A 21,043-nucleotide genomic window follows, 5' to 3' on the forward strand; every position below is an offset into this window, starting at 1 on the left:
ATTTTGATAGTCTTACCTATTTTTTTTTTTTTGGTTGTGCTTTTGCTGTTATATGTAAGAAATCATTGCTTAACCTAAGGTCATAAAGGTTTACTCATATAGTTTCATCTAAGAATTTTATAGTTTAGGTCCTAAATGTTGGTCTATAATCCATTTTTAATTAATTTCTCTGTGAGGTAAATGACATTATTTTCTTAAATTCATTTTTAGATTGTTCATTGCTGGTGTATAGAAAGTGATTTTTCGTGTTAACCCAGCATCTTAAAACCTTGCTAAATTTTTATTATAAGATCTAGTAGTTTTATGTTTGGTTTTTTAGAATTTTCTCTATATAAGATTATGATATCTATAAATCAAAGTGGTTTTACTGTTTCTTTTCCAGTCAAGCTACCTTTTATTTCTTTTTCTTATCTAAGTGTCCTGGCCAGAACTTCCAGTACAATGTGAAGTATAAGTCATGAAAAATGACATCCTTATCTTATTTCTGATCTTAGGGGGAAAGCATTCAATCTTTCACCATTACATATGATAGTAGTTCTGGATATTTCCTAAGTATTCTTTATCAGGTTAAGGAAGTTACAATAATATAGTATTTTCATATTCAGATATGCTAATACCCTTTGTATCTTAATAATAAACCAGGGCTAAGAAAATCTTTGAACTACACTTTCCAGAGTTATAGAACCTAATCCGAAACTGTAGATTTTTAATCCAGATAAGGTCATAGGTTAATTTTAAATCCATAATAAACATTTTGCTTTCCTAGCCCCACAAATTTATCTTTAATGCAATCAAATACCCTTTAAGTACTATTAGTTGAGGTGAGTTCTAATGAAAGCTCTGGCAAATCAATCTTGTTTTTTTCCTCCTCACAAGTGTATATTTTTACTAAAATATGCATACTAGAAAATCTGTGTATAAAAGCGTATGTTCTTTTTAAACAAATGTCATTCAAGCACAAAAATTTGCAGCTAAAACCAGTTGAGACATACTCCTCCTGACAAGGAATCCTAAATAGTCACAGGAAGTACTAAGAAACCATGGCCTAATGATTTACTCTTATGTTCTATTCAGAGATAAGGCAAACCAAAACAGTAAGTCTGTAATAATATCCATGTCAAATGGGGACATGGTAGGCAGTCTAGAAAAAAACTGCAAAATTCATTATTGTGGCTAAATGATTGGGATAAACATAACACATCAAAAATTCTAATACAAAAAACCTGACATTATTTATGGGGTTCTAGTCTTCAAATACATATATAAATGTTTTCCTTGTAAAAATACAATTTTCAAATCATCAAATGATAAAAGGAATAAACATCTCAATGAGATGATAAACTCCACCAAGTAAACTGTTCCTGTGCAAAATTACCAATCCTTATCTTTGTATATTGTATGATAATCTATTTTTTTGTGGCAGTTCTGGGGTGGAACTCTGGGCCTTGCACTTGCCAGGCAGGCGCTCTACCAAATGAGCCAACTCTCCAGTCCTGTAGAAACAGTCTAATGAACTAAGTCACTAGCCTTGCTGAGGACCAGTGGCTCACGCCTATAATCCTAGCTACTTGGGAGGCTGAGATCAGGAGGATCACAATTCCAGGGCAGCCTATTTCCAAAACAACCAGAACAAAATGAACTGGAGGTGTGGCTCAGGTGGTAAAGCACCTGCTTTGCAAGCACAAAACCCTGAGTTCATGCCCCAGTCCCACCAAAACAAATAAACAAAAAAGGCAACAGTCTCTAAAATCATTATTGATTCATTTTCAAATATATACTTTATTTAACCTGACATATCCAGAAATTACCATTTCAAAATGCTAATAATAGGATTATTTTTCAAATGGAAGCCTTGAAGATTTTGTATCTTCAAAACATTTCAAGGCTTCAAACCACATGTAAAGTAGGTTACCTGTACCGGGTGGTACACCTGTGTTTTCTTTGTTCTTGTTTTGGCAGTGCTGGGAATTGTGCCCAGAGCCTCCTGGTAGGTATGTGCTCTACAACTGAGCGACAGCCCCAGCCCTGACTTGATCATTAATAGCAACCGAAACCCCCTGCAGTCTCCACTTCAGTAAGGTTCATCCACCTTCTCCACTCAGTGATGGGTCCTACCAAGTCTGAGGGAAACCAATCCATTTGTAAGGACGTCAAAGCAGGCAAAAGAGGAAATGAAAATCTTTCCGTCAGCTACTGCAATAAGCCAAGAAGTACAAAATCCATCCTACAACTACTTCCCCAGTCTGCATCCCTCCTAAGGGAAGGGAAATGCAGTGGCATGAACTGACAAACTTAAGAAGGAAAACTGAAACTAGGGAAAGCTTATTCTTTCCTGCTGTGATGCTAGGGAGCACTGTGTCTCCAGAAGAAGATCTGGACCGTGTACCTGAATACAGATTCCTCAGCTGAGAACAGAAACTGCAGCTGGGAATGAAGGTTTTGAGCATCTGAACTGATACACTGGAGTTGCAAAACTCTATATTGGAGGTGATCAGCAAAAGGATGGTGAGAATGTCAGTGAGAGACATAATCAGTTTGTCGATCCAATCAGTGATTGATCTAATTAGCAGTTTCCAACCAGTCACTGGTTGATCCAATGAGGGGCTGATCCAACTTGAGTCCAATCCAGTCAGTGACTGATCTAAATTAGCAGCTAATCCTAATTAGTGGATGATCTAATCAGAGATGTGATCCAACTAGTTGCAAATCTCATCAGGATTGGCCCAATCAGAGTGGTATAGCATTTATGTAGCATCTGCAAGGCTCTGGGTTCCACAATCAGCACAATGCTGTTAATAAAGGCCACTGCTCTTCCATCCAGGCATTCATTTGGTGAACATGAACCAAATTCCCAAATTCAAGTCAGATACTGCCAGGTGCTGGGCCCTGAAGGCCATCCCAGTAATGTCAGAGGCTGCAAAGTCAACATCAAGGCACCGGTGTCGGAGAACTAGAGCAAAAAGTTTTTAAGCACAATAAACAGCAGTGCAAAGGCTCTAGGATGGAAATGAGCATGGTGTGTTCAAGGGGGAAAAAAGCCACGTCAGCCAGATCGTAGGAGACAAAGGACTGAGTGGTAGGACTTTGTAGGCTACAGATTTTATCTAATTGCAAACTGGGAAGCCACTGAAGGACTACACACAGAGAAAGGACATAACTGTGTATCCTTTGAGAAGGTCACACTTGCTACCATGTGGAGAATGAAATGTTAAGGAGAAACAAGCAGTTGCAGTCAACAGAAAATAACACTCTTCCTTTACAGTGTTTCTTAGTCCTCTCTCTTTCTGTCTGTTCCCAGCTCTATCACCAGGTGCTAGCTTACATCTGGTTTCTACATGGCCTACTTCAAAAGCATCCAAACCTATCTCTCTGCTTCTGTAGCTGAAGAGTAGTTTTTTTAATGCTTTGATCATTAAAAAATGATCTATGTTTTTGCTACAGAAGCCTCAAATTCTCACCCCCTGCCATCTAAATAAATTCCAAATTCTTTGATATTCAGTAACATTCCACATATCTAATCCCAAACTATCTTTAGCCTCATCTCCTACTACTAATTTGGTAAGGCTACTATTTCACTCAGCATGTTCTACTCACTCTCTCCTGGACACAACTTATGATCCCTACTTCAATAGCTCTACTCACACCAACACCTTTCCTTAATTCTTTTTTTTTTTATTTTTTTTGTAGAACTGGGACTTGAACTCAGGGCCTTGCATTTGCTAGGCAGGCACTCTCTCTACTACTGAACCACAACCCCAGGCCTGTTATTCTTTTCTTATATTCAAATTCTCTTTCTTCTTCATTACTCAGTATACGTTCTTCTTGACTACCCAGGGCAATGGCTTTTTGACAATGATCCAGGGTATTCTAATATCATAATCCAGCTTACCAAAGTCTCACAATTCTACATTCAACTTTACTTCAAACAGTGCACTTTTGTATTTTATGTTCTATTTCTTTCTCAAAATGACTTACTAAAATGCTTGCATAATGGGCTTCAAATTTCAGTTTAAAAACACTTCTCAAAGCCCCCTTAGAGACATTAACTGGTCACTAAACTAGATCATGGTATTGAAAGATAAAACTTATAAACACTGAGCTATAATGACCTTAGCCTATGGATATGATAGCATCTGCATCTACTTCATTTTATGTTTCACAATGTCAAGCACAGTATTTATTAATCATTGCTGTAATAGAAAGACAGACATTAAACATGGTGACCATATCATGATCACACAAATTCATAATCAGGAGTAGTTTGTGTTCACATCTATCTTGTCTCAAAATGTAATTATCAGAGGATGGGGATGCAGCTCAGTGGTTAAGTGTTTGACTAGCATCATGAGGCCCTGGGTTCGATCCCCAATACTGTTAAAAAAGAAAGAGAGGAAGAGAGAGAGAAGGGAGAGAGAGAAGAGAGAGAGAAAGGAGAGAGACAGAGAGACAGAGAGATATGTAATTATGATGGTCAAATAGCCAGTTTTCAACGAGACTTTGCACCATTTGTTCTGCTTGCCTACCTTATGTAATTATAAAATACCCTTGTATAACAAAAGAACACAGTAAGAGCTCCACAAATGCTAATTTTAAGCTTTCCATCAGAGGTTTGTGAAAGTTCCTATATAAGGAGGACACCTGTTACCACTCACTGGACGTCATTCTCTTATCACAAATAGTCACTTCTGCTCTGCTCAGGGAGGCATTATTAATCCAGTGTCCTCACTTGGCCCTTCCAGCTTTGCCAAAGTTGTAATAAGGGTAAGCCTTTTGTTTCAATGGAATGACAGCTATTAAGGTTGAATGGCCTCTCCTGCAGTCAGCACTAAGGTTCTTTGACCATTAAAGTCTTGTTAAAGTTGTTGACTCTATAGAAAACATCAGTAATTTGAATTAAGAAAATGAAAAAGTAATGAAGCAATCCAAAATCTGTACTGAATAGTTTCTTCTCTGGCAAAGAACCCAACTCCTAAAATAAGCCAATAGACAAAGTAAATTCTTAATTCCTCAACCTCAAAGACTCATTAAATCTACCATTAGCTAATTCATACAGGTTCCTGAGGAATGCAGAACACCCAGGTACTCTGTTTTCCCTCCACTTCCACATCCTAGGCCTGTATGACCTGCTGTGGGACACCTAGGCCAGGTTAAACATAACCAACATGGTTTTAGGAAGAAACCAACTCCAAGAGCCTATCCAAGAAAGGATATGAATTTCTGTATTTTGAAATCACTGATAGCTCCTCAATGAGCTATAGGCATCCTGGGTAATTGTAGGTTAAAATAAAGTACCCAGACCCCAAATCTCCATCATTAAGCTTTGCTTTCAGATGTGAGAGCATGAACCTTAACATTTGTTAGCTACTGTCTCTACAAGGCCAGAACCCAGACCTTCAACAATCTTTGAGATTCATTTAAAAGAGCCATCTGGAATTACTCTGCCATTCACTAATAATTAAAAATTACCTAGTCTATTTCTCACTGCATTTGACTCAATGGGAAAAACCCACTAACTCAGAGCTGTACATGTAAAATGTTAGAACCAAACTGAAAAGGAAAAAAGTGTCTTATGCGTGACCATAATATATAAAGCGGCAAAATTTCCACAATATGTATCACTTCAAGAATGGCTTTTTAGAATACAAAACTGAATGACCGTTTTCTGTTTGTTTTGCTTTGTGATACTGGAGGTTGAACCCAGCGCCTCATATATCCTAGGCAAGGGCTCTTATCACTTGAGCTCCACTCCTAGTCCTTTTGTTCATATTTTTTGTTTTTGATATAGGGTCTCACTAGCTTTGCCTGGGCTGGGACGGTCTCCAACTTGAGATCCTCCTGCCTCCACCTCCTGAGTAGCTGGGATTATAGGCATCTACCATCATGCCTGGCTTGAATCACCACTTTGGTGGTGAATCACTTTCCTCACATAAGATCATACTCAAAGGCAGACAACAGGTAAAGGCAAAATGTTATTTATTTTAAAGGTTGCAAAAGCTGCATTAATTATTTTCTTTACTATACCAAACAAAATATGCATGTTGGTTAAAAGAATTATTAAACGGTACTAGGTGGGGGTCTAATAAAATGTAGTAACATGTAGACTGAAATTTTTAAATATGTTGCTATGCTACTTTCCTGCTAAGCATACCTCCTACCCCTACCTTTCAACGGTCCTGTGTTCTGTTAGATCACAAGCTGGTAACTTTCCAGAAGTGGAGTATGGGTTATTACATTTGAATTTTCTTTTGGCACTGACCCTCTGACACATACTACTAAATTAGTTTTATTTCTAGTGATAAAAATCCTCTTGAAAAACAAATGTATCTTGAAAAGGTTAATCCCATATCACATTTCAGTTAAGCCTCAGGGAAGACAGAGAGGGAAGGAGGGGGACAAAGTGGGAGAGAGAGGAGGAAATAATTTGAGAAAAAAGAAATGAATGTCTACTAGTCCTTCTAGATTAATAAAGACTGTCTACCAGAAGATGATAAGGGACCCATGCCTTAAATGAGATAGCACAGGACATCTACATGCTATACCTGTGACAGTCAGATACTAGATTAAGTAGCTTATAGGACACATCAAAGTGACAGTATGAGAGATGAACCCATCATAATCTCTGATTTTTTTTTTACTGCAGTAAGTCAGAAGTGATATGTAGAATACACTGAACAAAATTTACTCAAAGGTTTTAAAAACTTCATTCCAAATAGTTAATAAAAAAATCTCTTTATTCCAGTATTCAAAGTTTCTTCCAGGTTTCCAATGGGGTGACCAATAGCCATATCCATCAAGATGAAATAATTATAAAATCCACATCAGTATTTAACCCATGGAACCCCAAATATACTACATGCTCTAATTTAGCATAAACTTCAATGTTAGGTTTATTTTTAGAATTGTCAAAGCTACCATTTCTTTTTTTCTTTCTTTCTTTTTTGGTGGGACTAGAGTTTGAACTCATGAATTTGCACTTGCAAAGGTACCTTGCTACTTGAGCCAAACCTCCAGTTCATTTTGCTTTTGTTATTTTGGGTCTTGAAAACTATTTGCCTGGGCTAGCCTCAAACCTCAGTCCTCCTGATCTCAGCCTCCCAAGTAGCTAGGATTATAGGTGTGAGTTACTGGCACTTGGCTGGCCTATGATTTCTTGGTCTTTTTTATATTTTTTGCCATGAATAGCTAGTTATTTCCTTTAAACCATTCTTATCTTTAACATACCAGAAATATAAGGCAGAAAATACATTTTTTAAAAGGGAGGCTCTCCTGCTGAATGAACTGCTTTGCCACTAACAGAATGTCTTTGACTAGACCACCGAACTTTGAGTTCCAGCGTTAACCTTCACTCAATATAAAAGTCACCACCTGCTGTATATGCATCAAATGCCAGGCACTGACAATACAAAACTGAACAACACAGAATCCTTGCCTGTGAGGGAGTCATTGTCATTTAGAAGAAAAGCATATAAAAAATAATTATAATTGGTCTTAAAACAGGAACATAAACAGAGCATTGTGAGGAAAAAAAAAAAGTGGCAAAAGCCAACTAAGTGTCTAAAGGACTGTGCTAAGCCTTTTCAAGAGGATTTAACATTTACATGCATTGGTTATGAGGCAGTGAGGCCAGTCAATTTGTAAGGTCCCTTCTAGTTAGAAAAAATGTGATAAATAGTTGAAAGATGTGATATTTTGTTGTTAAAAATGGTTGGTATTGACAATTCCAGTTGGTTATTAATCTAATCTCTGCCATAAAGAGAATTATTTTACTCATACAATTCTTGTGTTTTCTCTCATACTTATCCTTTTCCTATAAATGGCAATACCATCTAACCATTAATTTCCATTGCTTCTATTTAGTCTGCTTCTGTCTCTATGGCCATCCTTATCTCTCTCCTGTATTACTGCACTAGCTTTTAAAAGGGTTTTCAAGCCTCTGATATCCCTCACCCAACCACCCAATTCTTCACAGTGATCTTTCCCAATATAATCATGTTACACTCCATCTTAAAATGATCAATTGCTACCTTGTGTAGCGCAAGATGAGACTCTTCAACATCTGCCATGGCATACCTTGAGCTACAATCCTTCATACCCATTCTGAACCTCTTGCAGTTCCCTTAGTACACAGTGCTTGAGACTCTTCAAAGTCAGCATCCTCTAGTAAATATCCTCTGCTTCTCAACAGCCATACTTACTACATTATACAGTGTTTTAATCAACATCTTTCTCCCCCACAAAGCATGAGTTCCTTAAGGACAGAAATTATCTTAAATATTCTTATGTTTCCTATGTAGAGCAGTCTCCCTGCCTGACAATGACATTACAGTACACGCTTCGCAATGGAATGAACAAACTGCAAAGAAAGATTCAATGCACTCCAATGTCATGTTTATTACCTACTCCACAACTTAATCCTTTAGCAAGATTATATTTAAGCCATGAGCCTATCACGATTAACTTGTTCTCAAAGATAGAAATAAAGAAAGCAACCTCAAAAACTCAAATTCAAATGTGCTTAAAACTTGTTTACTTGAAGGTTTAAAGAATGTAAGTGTACTTTTTAAGTCATCAGAGGGCAGATCCATATCAGAGTCATATGCCATATGTTTTAAAAGAAAATTATGACTACATATGCACTTCTACGTTATTTTACAGGTAAAATGGTGAGTCGGCTTCGTAAACATAGTGAAAGTGGCACCTCCATCACTGACTCACCGATTCTTTTCCAGCTCGTTGTGTGTAGATCTAAAAGAAAGGGGAAAAAGAGAGCATTAGCCATGCTTGTTAATAGGGCTACAGAAAGAAGACTAGGTTAGTCACTGCTATACAACAATCAGTGTGTTTAACAACGGTCAGACATCTATCAATCTCAGTCATCAAAAGGAAATGGTCTACGTTCATTACATTCATAAAGACTGTTCATTCAAATATAGTGTTTTCAGACTGGGAGAATCACATTTCAAGGCCATCTCAACCAACAAATCAGGTAGTAGTGGCACATGTCTGTAATCCTAGCTGTGTGGGGCATAGGTAGGAGGATCACAGTTTAAGGCTGACCCTGGGCAAAATTATAAGACTCTATCTGAAAAACAGCTAAAGCAAAAAGGGCTGAAGGCACAGCTCAAGAGGTAGCAAGTGCAAAGGTCCAGAGTACAAACCCCACTACGGCCAAAAAAACAACTCTAAATATTCTGAAACTGGAGAATTTCATTCTTATTCTAATAAAATTAATACTTGTACATACTCTCCTGCTTACTTATAGCATCGTATATTTTGATTTGTAGATAATATGTCAGAAATTTTAATTCAAACATAATCCCACTTTTGTTTTAAAAGGGGAAAAAAAGATGTGTGTAATAAGACCTCCTCCTCCTCCTCCATTTCCATCTACCTACTCCTAAACACAGAGAAGAAAGTTTTGGCTAGCATAGACACTGAAACAGGCTTGCCTTACTACTAAGTAACACATGCAAATTCAAGCCCTCCCACCTTTTGTGTGAAACAAACAAGAAAAAGTTATGCAAGGGAGAAAATTCTATTAATATAAATAAATAAAAGATGCATATTAATAAAATTGGGACTTTCTTTTTTATCTTTATATTTTTATGACACATTTTTTAAAGACTAGAAGGATGTCACTGAAAATGCGAAACGGTACTTCCCATCTTTTAAGCAAACATCTATTGAACAGTGCGCTAAGCATTTAAAACATATTATTTTATCTCTAAAACAACCGTGGGGTTTTTGTTTGTTTGTTTTTTACACAGGGTCTCCATGTGTAGCCCATGCTAGCCTTGAACTTTCCATCCTTCTACCTTTGCCTCCTGAGTGCTGGGATTACAGTTGTGCACCTCCACAGCCTGTGCAGCGACCACTGCTTTATAAGCAAGAATAGTGAGGCTCAGAGAAGTTTGGCCAAGAGCCAAACTTCTATCCCAAGGAGCAACACAGCCATGATCTAAAAGCCTGAAAACCTTACTCCAAACCCCAAGTTTTTCTAACCACCTACTGAATAAACGTTAAAGGTACACAATCTAAAGTCTAGACTGCCTGGGTTCAAATACCACATGGCCTTAGCAAGCACATTTCATTTCTCTGTGGTTAGTTTCCTCATCTATGAAAAAGGAAAAACAACAGTATAGTTAGCTCTCTGTATCTACAGTTTCACATCTGTATTCAACCAACTGTGGATTGAAAATATTTAGGAAAAAAGTGTGTTTACACTGAATGTGTACAGACTTTTTAAAATTATTCCCTACATGATAATACAGTTACAACTATTTACACAGGGCTCACGTTGTATCAGGTATTGTAAGTAATCTAAAGATGGCTTAAGGGACACAAGAAGATGTGAATCCATTATGTACAGACACCACACCGTTTTATACAATGGACTTGAGTGTCAATGAGTTTTGCTTACTGTGAGGGTTGTGGAACCAATTCCTGCAGATACCAAGGGATGGCAGTAACTTGCCTCATGATTGTTGTAAGGGTTAACAAGTTTATACTGAGCAACAAATTATAATAAACTCTACAGAAAGTCAGTTACTATTAGAGTTATTTTATATGAGTTTCCTTCAATGAACATGTGTTACTTTGATAAGAACTCAGTATTAACAACAGGAATTTCTTTTTCTTTTTTTTTTTGTGGCACTGGAGTTTGCGTGAGTCAGGGACTCATGCTTGCTAGGCAGGCATACAGGAATTTTAAGTAGAAGAATTTAACCTTCTATCAATAAAACTTTAATCATTTTACATATCTGGTTAATGCCAAAAGCTTTCAGAATATTATGTTATCGACTGCTTCAATCTGATTTACTATTCTAATGAATACGTAATAATCAGGTTCCCAAACCATAAAAATAAAAGAGTTTTTTCAGGCTTCATAATTTGTGGAAATTTTACCCACTGTCTTAGTTTAAGGCTTACTTCTCATCTACCTTTTGCTTTCTTAACAGTTTCATAATGTCCAAGTGACATGGGATGAGAAAGACTGAAGCTCATTTCAAAGACATTATCTTAATAAAAATACTTCTCCCTCAAAAAACGTAGAAAAGCATCTTAGGATGTTTCAAATGCGTCAGACAAATTAACAAGCACACATACTTGCTGTTAATTCAGATGAAAGAAACTATAAAAACATAGTTAAAACTTCTAGGTTCTGCATCTTCTCAGCACTCAAAACTCAATAAATTACAATAAAACCTCTATTGCCATATGAATAATACAAGTTTTGATCTTTTTTGTTTCACTGAAATGAAACTTACTGAAATGTTAAAGCAGTAAGTTAAAAGAAGGAAATGGCATATATTAAAAAGACAAAAAAACATAAACCATCCTTCAAAATGTGAATGATTGATCGATGATGGTTCTCTTCCCCTCTTCACAAGCAAGTTTGGGTGTAATTGCCTTTCTCTGGGAAGAAAACTAAGACAAGTAAAACAAAAAAGGAGACAATACACACTTAAAATACTAGAGTAAGTAGTAAATGGAAACATTATAGGGAGAGATGAGTAGATTTCTGGTTTACTGTAAACTTGTTCTAAACAATCTGGCAATCCCATTGATAGCCATGAATGCAAAAGATAATATATTCAATGGTAACCAATTGTGGGATTTCAATATTGTATTGAGCCTATTATAAAAGCTAGCATAAAAAGAATATAATCTGACCCACCACTGTGAACAAAAATTAAAGCAGCAGGTTCTTTCTACCTCTCCCTTTTATTATTTGTCTTCTATAACAACAAAAAAAGATTACTAAGAATATAAACCTTTTCACCAAGCCAGGAAATGCATTCTACATTTAGTTATACCACTAGCAAAACTTAACAAGATTCCCAAATAACAAGAAACAAAAATGTCCACAGATATGCTAATTATTACCATATTGCCATGCTCTCCAATTTTTCTCCTATTTTCATTAGTTTTTGCATAAACCATCAAGTCAAAAACTACTGAGTACATTCATGGTGAAAGGCCATATCAGGCGGCACAGTCTCCAGTTGTAAATTAAGACGTGTACAGGAATTATAACTGAGAGCAAAATAAAAATAACACGAAAGGTACAACTGTTGTGAGAGTTCAAAGAAGGCAGAGTTTACCTCCAAATTGGGCACGGGGACAATTGCAGAAAAAGCTGGCAATCGATGTGGGGCTCACATGATGTGTGCATTTGCTACTAGCAATATCTAGAGCCTGTTAAGAAGATGCTATTCCAAGTGGAAGGAATAAGATAAGCAAACAAGCAGATCTGTGGGTCCAAACCAAAACCAGGGAACAATGTACAGGTATCATAAAAAGTCTTAAGTTTAATTATTAACTCTGTCACTCACATTAGCTATGTAACTTTGGGACAAATTATTTAACCTCTCTGAACCAGTTTCCTGATTTGTAAAAGTAGAGTATTACCCTGTACCGTGGCTGGGTTATTTTGAGAACTGGAGAAAATATGTGAAAGCACCTCACACAAAGAAGTATTCACTAAATGTCAGCTACTGCTACCACCAAGTGCTGAGATTATAGCCTGTACCACCCTACCTGCCTGTTTTTATTATTTTTAACAGGACTAAAAATATACTTCTCAAACCATTGTCAAGTATACTACATAAAACAATCTGACTGGTTTTCAATAACACTTGTTGGCCTGGAAAACAAACAAGCAAACAAACATTCACAATGCTGAAAAGGGAAACTGAAAGAGGATGGGTGACTGAGGCTGCTTGGTCATTCAGTTAGCTATGTGGATGGCACAAAGGTTAGTAGTATGACAGGGGAAAAGATGCTTATCTACATGTTCAGAGAGGAAATTATAGTCCCAAGAGTGCTGGCAATACATAATGAAACGTATCCCACACAAGCACACTCACAACCAATACCTTTGCTTTCTTGAGCACCTATGTGTCCAACCACATCCTTCCAGTAATGTATCACTGAAATATCCGACTATGGTAAGTTTCCTGTAAAGTTCAGACACTCTGAATAATCCGTTTAGTTAGATGACTTTTTCTCCTCCAAATAAAATGCACACACCACTGAGAGCAAATACTAATGAATTGTCTTCCTTTTAAACACCCTTACTCTGAATGCTTAACAACTTCCAAGGACAGAGAAAAAGACATTTCTATCATTTTATCACTGAATAATAGGTAATCTTTTTCACAACTGACATACCTTAAGAGAGATATCCTAATGTGTCCCGTGTCAGAAGGGCATCATTACCTCACCTATATCTCTAAGTTGTCACTGACTACAGCATAACTCTAATACACAGACTTTTAATTCTGTAGGGTATAGTTTGGTGACAGTCAACAAAATGAAGCATTGAATTGAAACTGTACAAAATGGTACAGTTTGGCTCAAGAGTAGTGTTACCACAGAAGGAAATCAAAAGCCTCCATTCCCAGAATTAACACTCAGTTTTAGCAGAAGAAGAGACGTCTATCCTTGCTGAATCAAGGAACCAGCCCTCAATGTTAGCGTTTTTGTTTCATTTACTTTCTAATCCTAAAGTACCTAATGGATACTGCCCTCCACACAATAAAAAGAACATATTCTATGAAGCTAAATCAGAATTTTCTAACTGGTAACCTAAAGTATATACTAAAAAAAGCAAGAAAAAAAAAAACTTCAGCTACAGTAGAGTAGGGGTCTCTGAAGTCCATACCTAAAGAAAACTCTAGTGGAATTAGTGGAGTAGTAAATATTCTATTTGTATATATTACTCTTCTTTTAAAATAATATTTTGCCATTTGTTTCCATCGAAAGGTATACCTCATCTTTAAAAAAAAAAACCTATTAAGTCAAATAAAACTTGAATATTGCACACTTTCAGGAAAAAAATGCCTTGTAAGAAATGTATTGTTTCTTCCTTAATGATGAAAACACAACCACAGTAACTACACCCACAAAAAATTGTCTAAAAAGAATACACAATAACTGCAACTCCTAACTTTTTCCCTTAAAACTTATGTATTAAAGCTGAAAACAGGCACACTTTATGACTCGGCATTACCACTCTAAATGTAACCAAACTACTAAACATACATATGTCCACCAAGGGACATACAAAAGAATGTTCATTATAGCCTAATTTGAAAACTCAAGCATCTATAATACAGACAAATTATGAAATATTTATACAAAGTAATACTACATAGCAATGAGAATGAATCAAACTATTACTACTATGCAAAACAACCTCCACAATTTTAACATAAAGTTAAATTTTAAAAAAGCCAGGCACACAAAAAAGTACATACTGGATAACTCCATTCATATAAGGTACAAAACTGGCAAAACTGTGCTATAAAAAGTCAGGGCTGGGGACATAGCTCAATGGTAGAGCACTCTGCTTAGGAAGCATGAGGCCTAAGTTCAATCCCCAGTACTTACATAAGGAAATAAATGAATGAAATAAATAAATAGTAAGAAAGAGCTATAAGTGGCATGCCTAGCATGCTCAAAGCCCTATATTCAATTTTCAGTTCTAAAAAGAAAAAAAGATAAGAAAGTATTTTGAATAGCTTTATGCCAATCATGTTTGTTCACATCATCTAAACTTAACAACTTAGATATGGACAAATTTCTTGAAAGAGATAAATATCAGAACTGATTAGCCCCAAACAGCCCTGCATCTATTAAACAAATTAATAATTTAAAAAACCTTCTCACAAAGAAAGCTCTGGGCCCGTAAGTCTTCAATAACAAAATTTACCAAGCATTTAAGGAATAAAGAAAACCAATCCTTCATAAAATCTTAAAAAAAAAAAAAAGAGGAAAAGGGAACACTTCTCTGAGGCCAGTATTAGCCCATTAGCCTGATACAAAAATCTGACAAAGAAATTACATGAAAAACAAACAAAAAAAGAAAAAAAAAGATTAATATCTTTCATGAATATAGACACAAAATTCTTAACAAGGTATTAGCAAACTGAACCCTGGAATTTTCTAACAGAAGTGTCTTCACTGCTCGTGGTGGCCCCCGGAGTGCACCTGAGTTTAAGCTAAGGAGGTGACCCAGAATGGAAGTTGGTCATGGTGGAAAGACCATCGTGTGATTAGAGGGTACAGGCTCTGGATAACTGATGTCAGCCCAACCTCTAGGGAGCAGACAGGGGCCAGAGACTGAGTTCGGTCACATAACCAATGATTCCATCAGTCACGTGAACATAATGGCACCCTAATAAAAGCTCTGGAACTTGAGGCTAGGCTGAGCCTTCTGACTGGATGCGCATCAATCTGACAGGAGGGTAAGGAATCAGATTCAATGGACAAAGGGCACAGAAGCTCTGGACTATTTCACTCTGTGTACCTTCATTTGACCGGTCCTGATTCAGAGCACTTATGATACACCTTGCATTTGTGAGTATAGTGCTTTCCTCAGTTCTCTGAGCAGGTGAAAAGAATTATTAGACTTGAGGGGATGTGGGAATTCCTGAATTTTTAACCAGTCGGTGGGAGTTAGAATAGCTTGGGACCCCTGACTTGTGGCTAACATCTGTAGTGAGAGCAGACTTTGAGGCTGCACCATTAAACTGGGGAGTCTGGACTAATTCTGAAGGGTTAGTATCAGCACTACAATAGTACAAAATATAACATGACCAAGTAGGGTTTATTCCAAGAATGTAAGGTTGGTTTAAGATCTAAAAATCAACTAAATCCTCCATATTAACAGGGGGAAAAAACCCCAAAACACAGCATCATCTCAATACGTATGGAAAAAGCATAAGACAAAAAATCCACTCACCCTTCATGATAAAAAAACAAAAAACAAAAAACCTCTTAGCAAATTAGGAAAGAAAGGAACTTCCTCAACCAAAAAGGCATCTACAAAAACCCTACAGTTGTCATATGCAATAGTGAAAGAATGCATTTTTCCTCAAGATTAGAAACCAGGCAAAGATGTTCACTCTCACCATTTCTATTTAGCAGTATACTTACTAGAAATCCTATCAGGTGAAATAAGACAAGAAAAAAGAGTATCATGTATAATGGAAAGGAGGAAATACAAAAGATTTTTAATCACAAACAACACTACTTACTTAAGAGGCCAGCAGCATTCCTCAATTGTGGAGCACATGCTTAGAATGGGCAAGGGCCTGGGTTCCAACTCCAGCATATGCCCATAAAATGAATATTACTGTCTATTTAGAAAATCCTACAGAATATACAATTACTATAAAAAGTAAATTTAGCAGAGTTAATATACGAGGTCAATATGCCCAATTCAAATGCTACTTACGACAGCATCAAAAAATACTTAAGAATAGATTTAACCAAGTATGTACATTACCCATGCTCTAAAGTTTCTGAACAGAGGGTCAGGAATGGTGATGCACACCTGTAATCCCAGCTACAGGGGATTACCTTTTTACCAAGGCTGACCCCAGGCAAAAAGTTAAAGATCCTACTTAAAATAAACTAAAGCAAAAAACGGCTGAGGATATGGCTTGAGTGGTAGAGCAGTTGCCTAGTAAGTGCGATGCCCTGAGTTTAAACTCCAGTACTGCCAACACAAATATATAGAATGTTACTGAAATTTGAAAGCCTAAATAATTGAATAAAAGGAACATATATTCTTGAATTAGAAGATTCAGTATTGTTAAGACATGTCAAGTCTACTGAAATTAATCTGTAAACTTACTCCTAATCAAAAATTCCAGTAGGCTTTGCTATAAAAATCAGTAAGATGATTCTGAAATTTATGTAAAAATATCAACAACCTACAATAGCTAAAGTAACTTTTGAAAAAGCATTAAAGTAGAAGACATTTGCTGCCTGATTTCATGACTTATTAGAAAATTACAGTAATTAAGACTGTATTGAGCCAGACACCAGTGGCTCACACATGCAATCCTAGTGATTCAGGAGGCAGAGATCAAGAGGAGAAGTTTGAAGACAGCCCCAGGCAAATAGTTCGTGAGACCCTATCTTGAAAAACCCATCACAGAAAAAAGGGCCGGTGGAGTGGTTCAAGTGGTAGAGTGTCTGCCTAGCAAGTCTGAGGCTCTGAGTTTAAACTCTAGTACTGCAAAAAAAAAAAAAAAGAAAGAAAAGAAAGAAAGAAAGAAAGAAAGGAAAAGCAGCAAAAAGTTCGTATTATTGAAGTGAGGACAAATATTTAGACCAAAGGAACAGAACAGAGAATCCAGAAATAGACTGACATATATGTGGTCAGCTGATGACAATTTTAACATGTAAGTATAGTCTTTCCAGCAAACAATCTGGAACAACTGGATGTCTACTGGCCACAAAGCCAACTTCAACCCTTACCTCAAACCTCCTAGTATGCATGGCAAAAAAAAAAAAAAAAAAGTCCTTTAATTAAATTTTGGCTCTAAATGGAAAACCTGTTGCTATGAAACTGATAGAAGAAAGTAGAAGAGAAAGATCTTTGTGATCCCAGATTATGCTTACTTCCTAGGACACAGAAGCATGAACCATAAAAGGTAAACATGACCAGCTGAACTTCATTACAAAAAACTTTTGTCCTTCAAAAGAAAGTTAGCCAGGTCCAGGTGGCTCATGCCTGAAATCCCAGCTATCCAGGAGACAGAGATCAAGAAGATCGTGGTTTGCGGCCAGCCTGGACAGATAGTTCGTGAGACCCTATCTGAGATACCCAACACATAAAAGGCCAGGCTGAGCAGCTCAAGTGGAAGAGTGCCTGTGTAGCAAGCATGAGGCCCAGAGTATAAACCCCAGTACCACCAAAAAATTTTTTTAAAAATCAGTTAAACACTGGGCATGGTGGAGCATGCCTGTAAATGCCAGCACTTGGAAAGCCGAGACAGAATTGCTAGTTCCAGACCAGTTTGGGCTACACAGCAAGACCCTGTCTGAAATAAAAAAGAAAATGACAAAGGGTACAGTGGCTCATTCCTGTAATCCTAGCTATGTGAGAGGCTAAGATTGGGAGGACTGCAGTTCGAGACCAACTTGGGGAGGTATTCTCAAGACCCCCATCAATCAATAAAAGCTGCACATGGTGGTACACACCTGTCATCCAAGCTATGAGGGATACATAAATAGAAGGATCACAGTCCAGGCTGGTCCAAGCATAAAAGTGAAGTCCTATTCGAAAAATGACTACAGCAAAAAGGGCTAGGGGCCTGACTCAAGTGGAAGAGAGTCTGTCTAGCAAGTGTGAGGCCCTGAGTTCAAACCCCAGTACTGCCAAAAGACTAAAAAAGACAAGGACAAATGCAATCAACTGATGAGGAGAAATATTTGCAAAGCACATATATAATAAACATACGTTCAGCCACACATAGGTGGTTCATGCCTGCAATCTTAGTTGGGAGGCTGACATCGGGAGGACTACAGCTCGAGGCCAACCCAGGTAAATAGTTCTCAAGATCCCATTTCCAAAAATAACCACAGCAAAATGAACTGGAGGTGTGGCTCAAGAAGGAGAGTACTTGCTTTGCAAGGGCAAAACCCTGAGTTCAAACCCCAGTCCCACAAAAAACAAAAAAAAGACTTTGTCCAGAATTTACAAACAACATACAACTCTTGTGTTTGCACGTATGAAAACAGAAAAATGAAATCTGATAAAATCGTTCTAAGAAGGGGGAGGAGAGAAGAGGGAGAACAATGGAGAGGGTAAATGTAACTAAGATTTATTGTAAGCACAGATGTAAAAGTATGCTTACACATATGCAATATATTCCCTTGTACAACAATTATGTGCTAATATAATAAAAAAGTTTCAACTCACTAACAAACTCAAAGACAAGATTTGGAGACACTTCACAAAGAAGATAGACAGCAATCAAGTACATAAGAAGCTCAAGATCACTGCCCTAAGGAAAATGCACACTAAAACCCAGGAGTGCCACAACACACCTACTTAACAGCCGAAGTTAAAGACGGACAATTCCAAATGCAGCACTATCCTCGAGTCTCAATCACTGCTGACTAGAACGTAAAATGGCACCCAGCTGGGTGTTTCTTTGTAAGTTAAATACATACTTATTGTACAACCCAGCAACTCTATTCTGAGGAATTTACTTGAGTAAAAACATATGTCCACAAAAAGACCTGTTCATTAAGGTTCATAACATCTTTATGAACCAAAAAACTTAATTGTCTATAAACCGACAAATGGATAAGCAAATTGTGGCGCATCTATACAATGAGATATTATTCAGCAATAAAAAGGAATGAACATGCATGGATCTAAAAAGACATAATGCTAAATTAAAGTCAGACATAAAAAAGTATGTTCCATTTACATAAAATTTGTAGAAATTGTAAACCTATAAAGACAGAGAAGGGACCAGAAGTTGTTTGGGACCATGGATAGAGACAGAAAATTGACTGTGAAGGGTATGAGGTAACGTTTGGGGGTGATGGACACTGCATCACAAGCTGTGTTGGTAATTTCAACTGTACATCTGTCAGGTCCCTAAATTGTGCACTAAATACTGAAGAATTTTGTTGTATGGAAATTATATCTCCAATTTCAGTATATGTGCTGATGAAGTGAGTGCTGAAATTATATCTCAATAAAGTTTATTTTAAAAAGTACTAAACTACATGAATTTGAGATAATCTTCATGCATAATTTTAAAGAGCAAACCTTCAATCACTTAGTGTGGGAGACTACTAACATAAATTACTATGAAGTTTATGATCTGAAGACATAATTGCTTTGGGGAATCTTTGCTCTCATGCACTTTTTAGAAAATTTCCTTTTGGTCATATGATTAATCTGCTACTAGCCAAGAGGATAAGACAGTCAAATCTTCATCTTCTACACAGGAACTCAATAGCTAACGAACAGGACAAGCTTCTTATTTAAAATATGAGAGAAACAGCAGAAGAAACTGCTGAACTATGAAAAGCAGCAGCCTCTAGAGAGCAGAAAATGGATGGGGAGAAAATGGATTATTTTTTAAAATTGTTTTATTATTCATATGTGCATACAAGGCTTGGGTCATTTCTCCCCCACTGCCCCTACCCCCTCCCTTACCACCCACTCCCTCTCCTCCCTTATTGTTGTGCTGGGTGGGGCTATACTGTGCATTTACAAAGGTTCTGACAATGTATCAAATATATCATATTTGAATTCACTATATGAATATAGTGAAATATATTCATATTTGAATTCAGCTATACTTCACTAATTGACTAAACTATATATATTGCTTTTTAAATATTTAGAATGAATCTAAAATAAATATTTCATTTTCTATTCTTCACAATGCAAGAAATTAAGCAGCATCTTATACATAAAGTTATATATCATTTGTGAAATAATCATTTGGTATGTAGGAAAAAATGTTGGAAAATACTGAGAACTTTTAAGATTAAAATGACTACTCTTACACATATTTTCAGAAGTTAAATTTAAGACTGGTGGTTCCTACATAAAAGCCCAGCTTCTTGGCAGGTCGAGATTGGAAGGACCATGGTTCAAGGCCATGGTTCTCTGGCAAAGAGTCAGAGAGATACCATCTCAATCAATAAGCCAGGCATAGTGGTGTATACCTATGCTCCCTCTATGGCAGGAAGGCCATAGGTAGGAGAGAAATCTGAGGCCAGCTCCAGGCAAAAATGCAAGACCCTACCTAAAAAATAACTAAAAGGGCTGGCAGAGTGGCTCAAGTGGTAAAGTGCCTGCCTAGTAAGCATGAGGCCCTGAGTTCAACCCCAAGTACTATCAAAAAAACAAAACAAAACAAAAAAACAAACAAACAAAAAACAGTAAAAAAATAAATGAAGCAATAAGGGCAAGGAACATGGTTCAAGTGGTAAGGCGCCTGCTTAGCAAGCACAAGACTCTGACTTCAAATCCCAGAACTTCTAAAAAAAAAAAAAAAATTTAAGATAAACCACTAATTATCAAGGCTAGTTCATTAGCTGGCAACACATTCTAATATACAGCAACATTCTGAAAACCTTTAGAAATGGAGGAAATACTAGTATTTCCTGAATTGTAACTTCAAATTGTAATTCAGTAAGAATTGGGCATGAAATAAACGTTGAGTAAACACTTATTGCCAAAACGATAAATGGTTCCATAATTAACAGCATT

The 21,043-nt window shown here is 36.8% G+C and overlaps 1 protein-coding gene across 4 annotated transcripts in view; it reads right to left on the reverse strand.

Annotated features, from left to right (window-relative positions):
- Mxi1 (MAX interactor 1, dimerization protein) overlaps positions 1-21,043 on the reverse strand; it is a 74,313-nt gene that overhangs the window by 25,802 nt on the left and 27,468 nt on the right. For all 4 annotated transcript variants that reach the window (XM_020183092.2, XM_074078335.1, XM_020183093.2 and 1 more), the window contains exon 3: positions 8,716-8,745. In XM_020183092.2, coding sequence (XP_020038681.1) covers positions 8,716-8,745 — 30 coding nt within the window. The remainder of the gene's footprint in view (positions 1-8,715; positions 8,746-21,043) is intronic.

Source organism: Castor canadensis, chromosome 7 (genome assembly GCF_047511655.1).
Source record: "Castor canadensis chromosome 7, mCasCan1.hap1v2, whole genome shotgun sequence".
Taxonomy (NCBI): domain Eukaryota; kingdom Metazoa; phylum Chordata; class Mammalia; order Rodentia; family Castoridae; genus Castor; species Castor canadensis.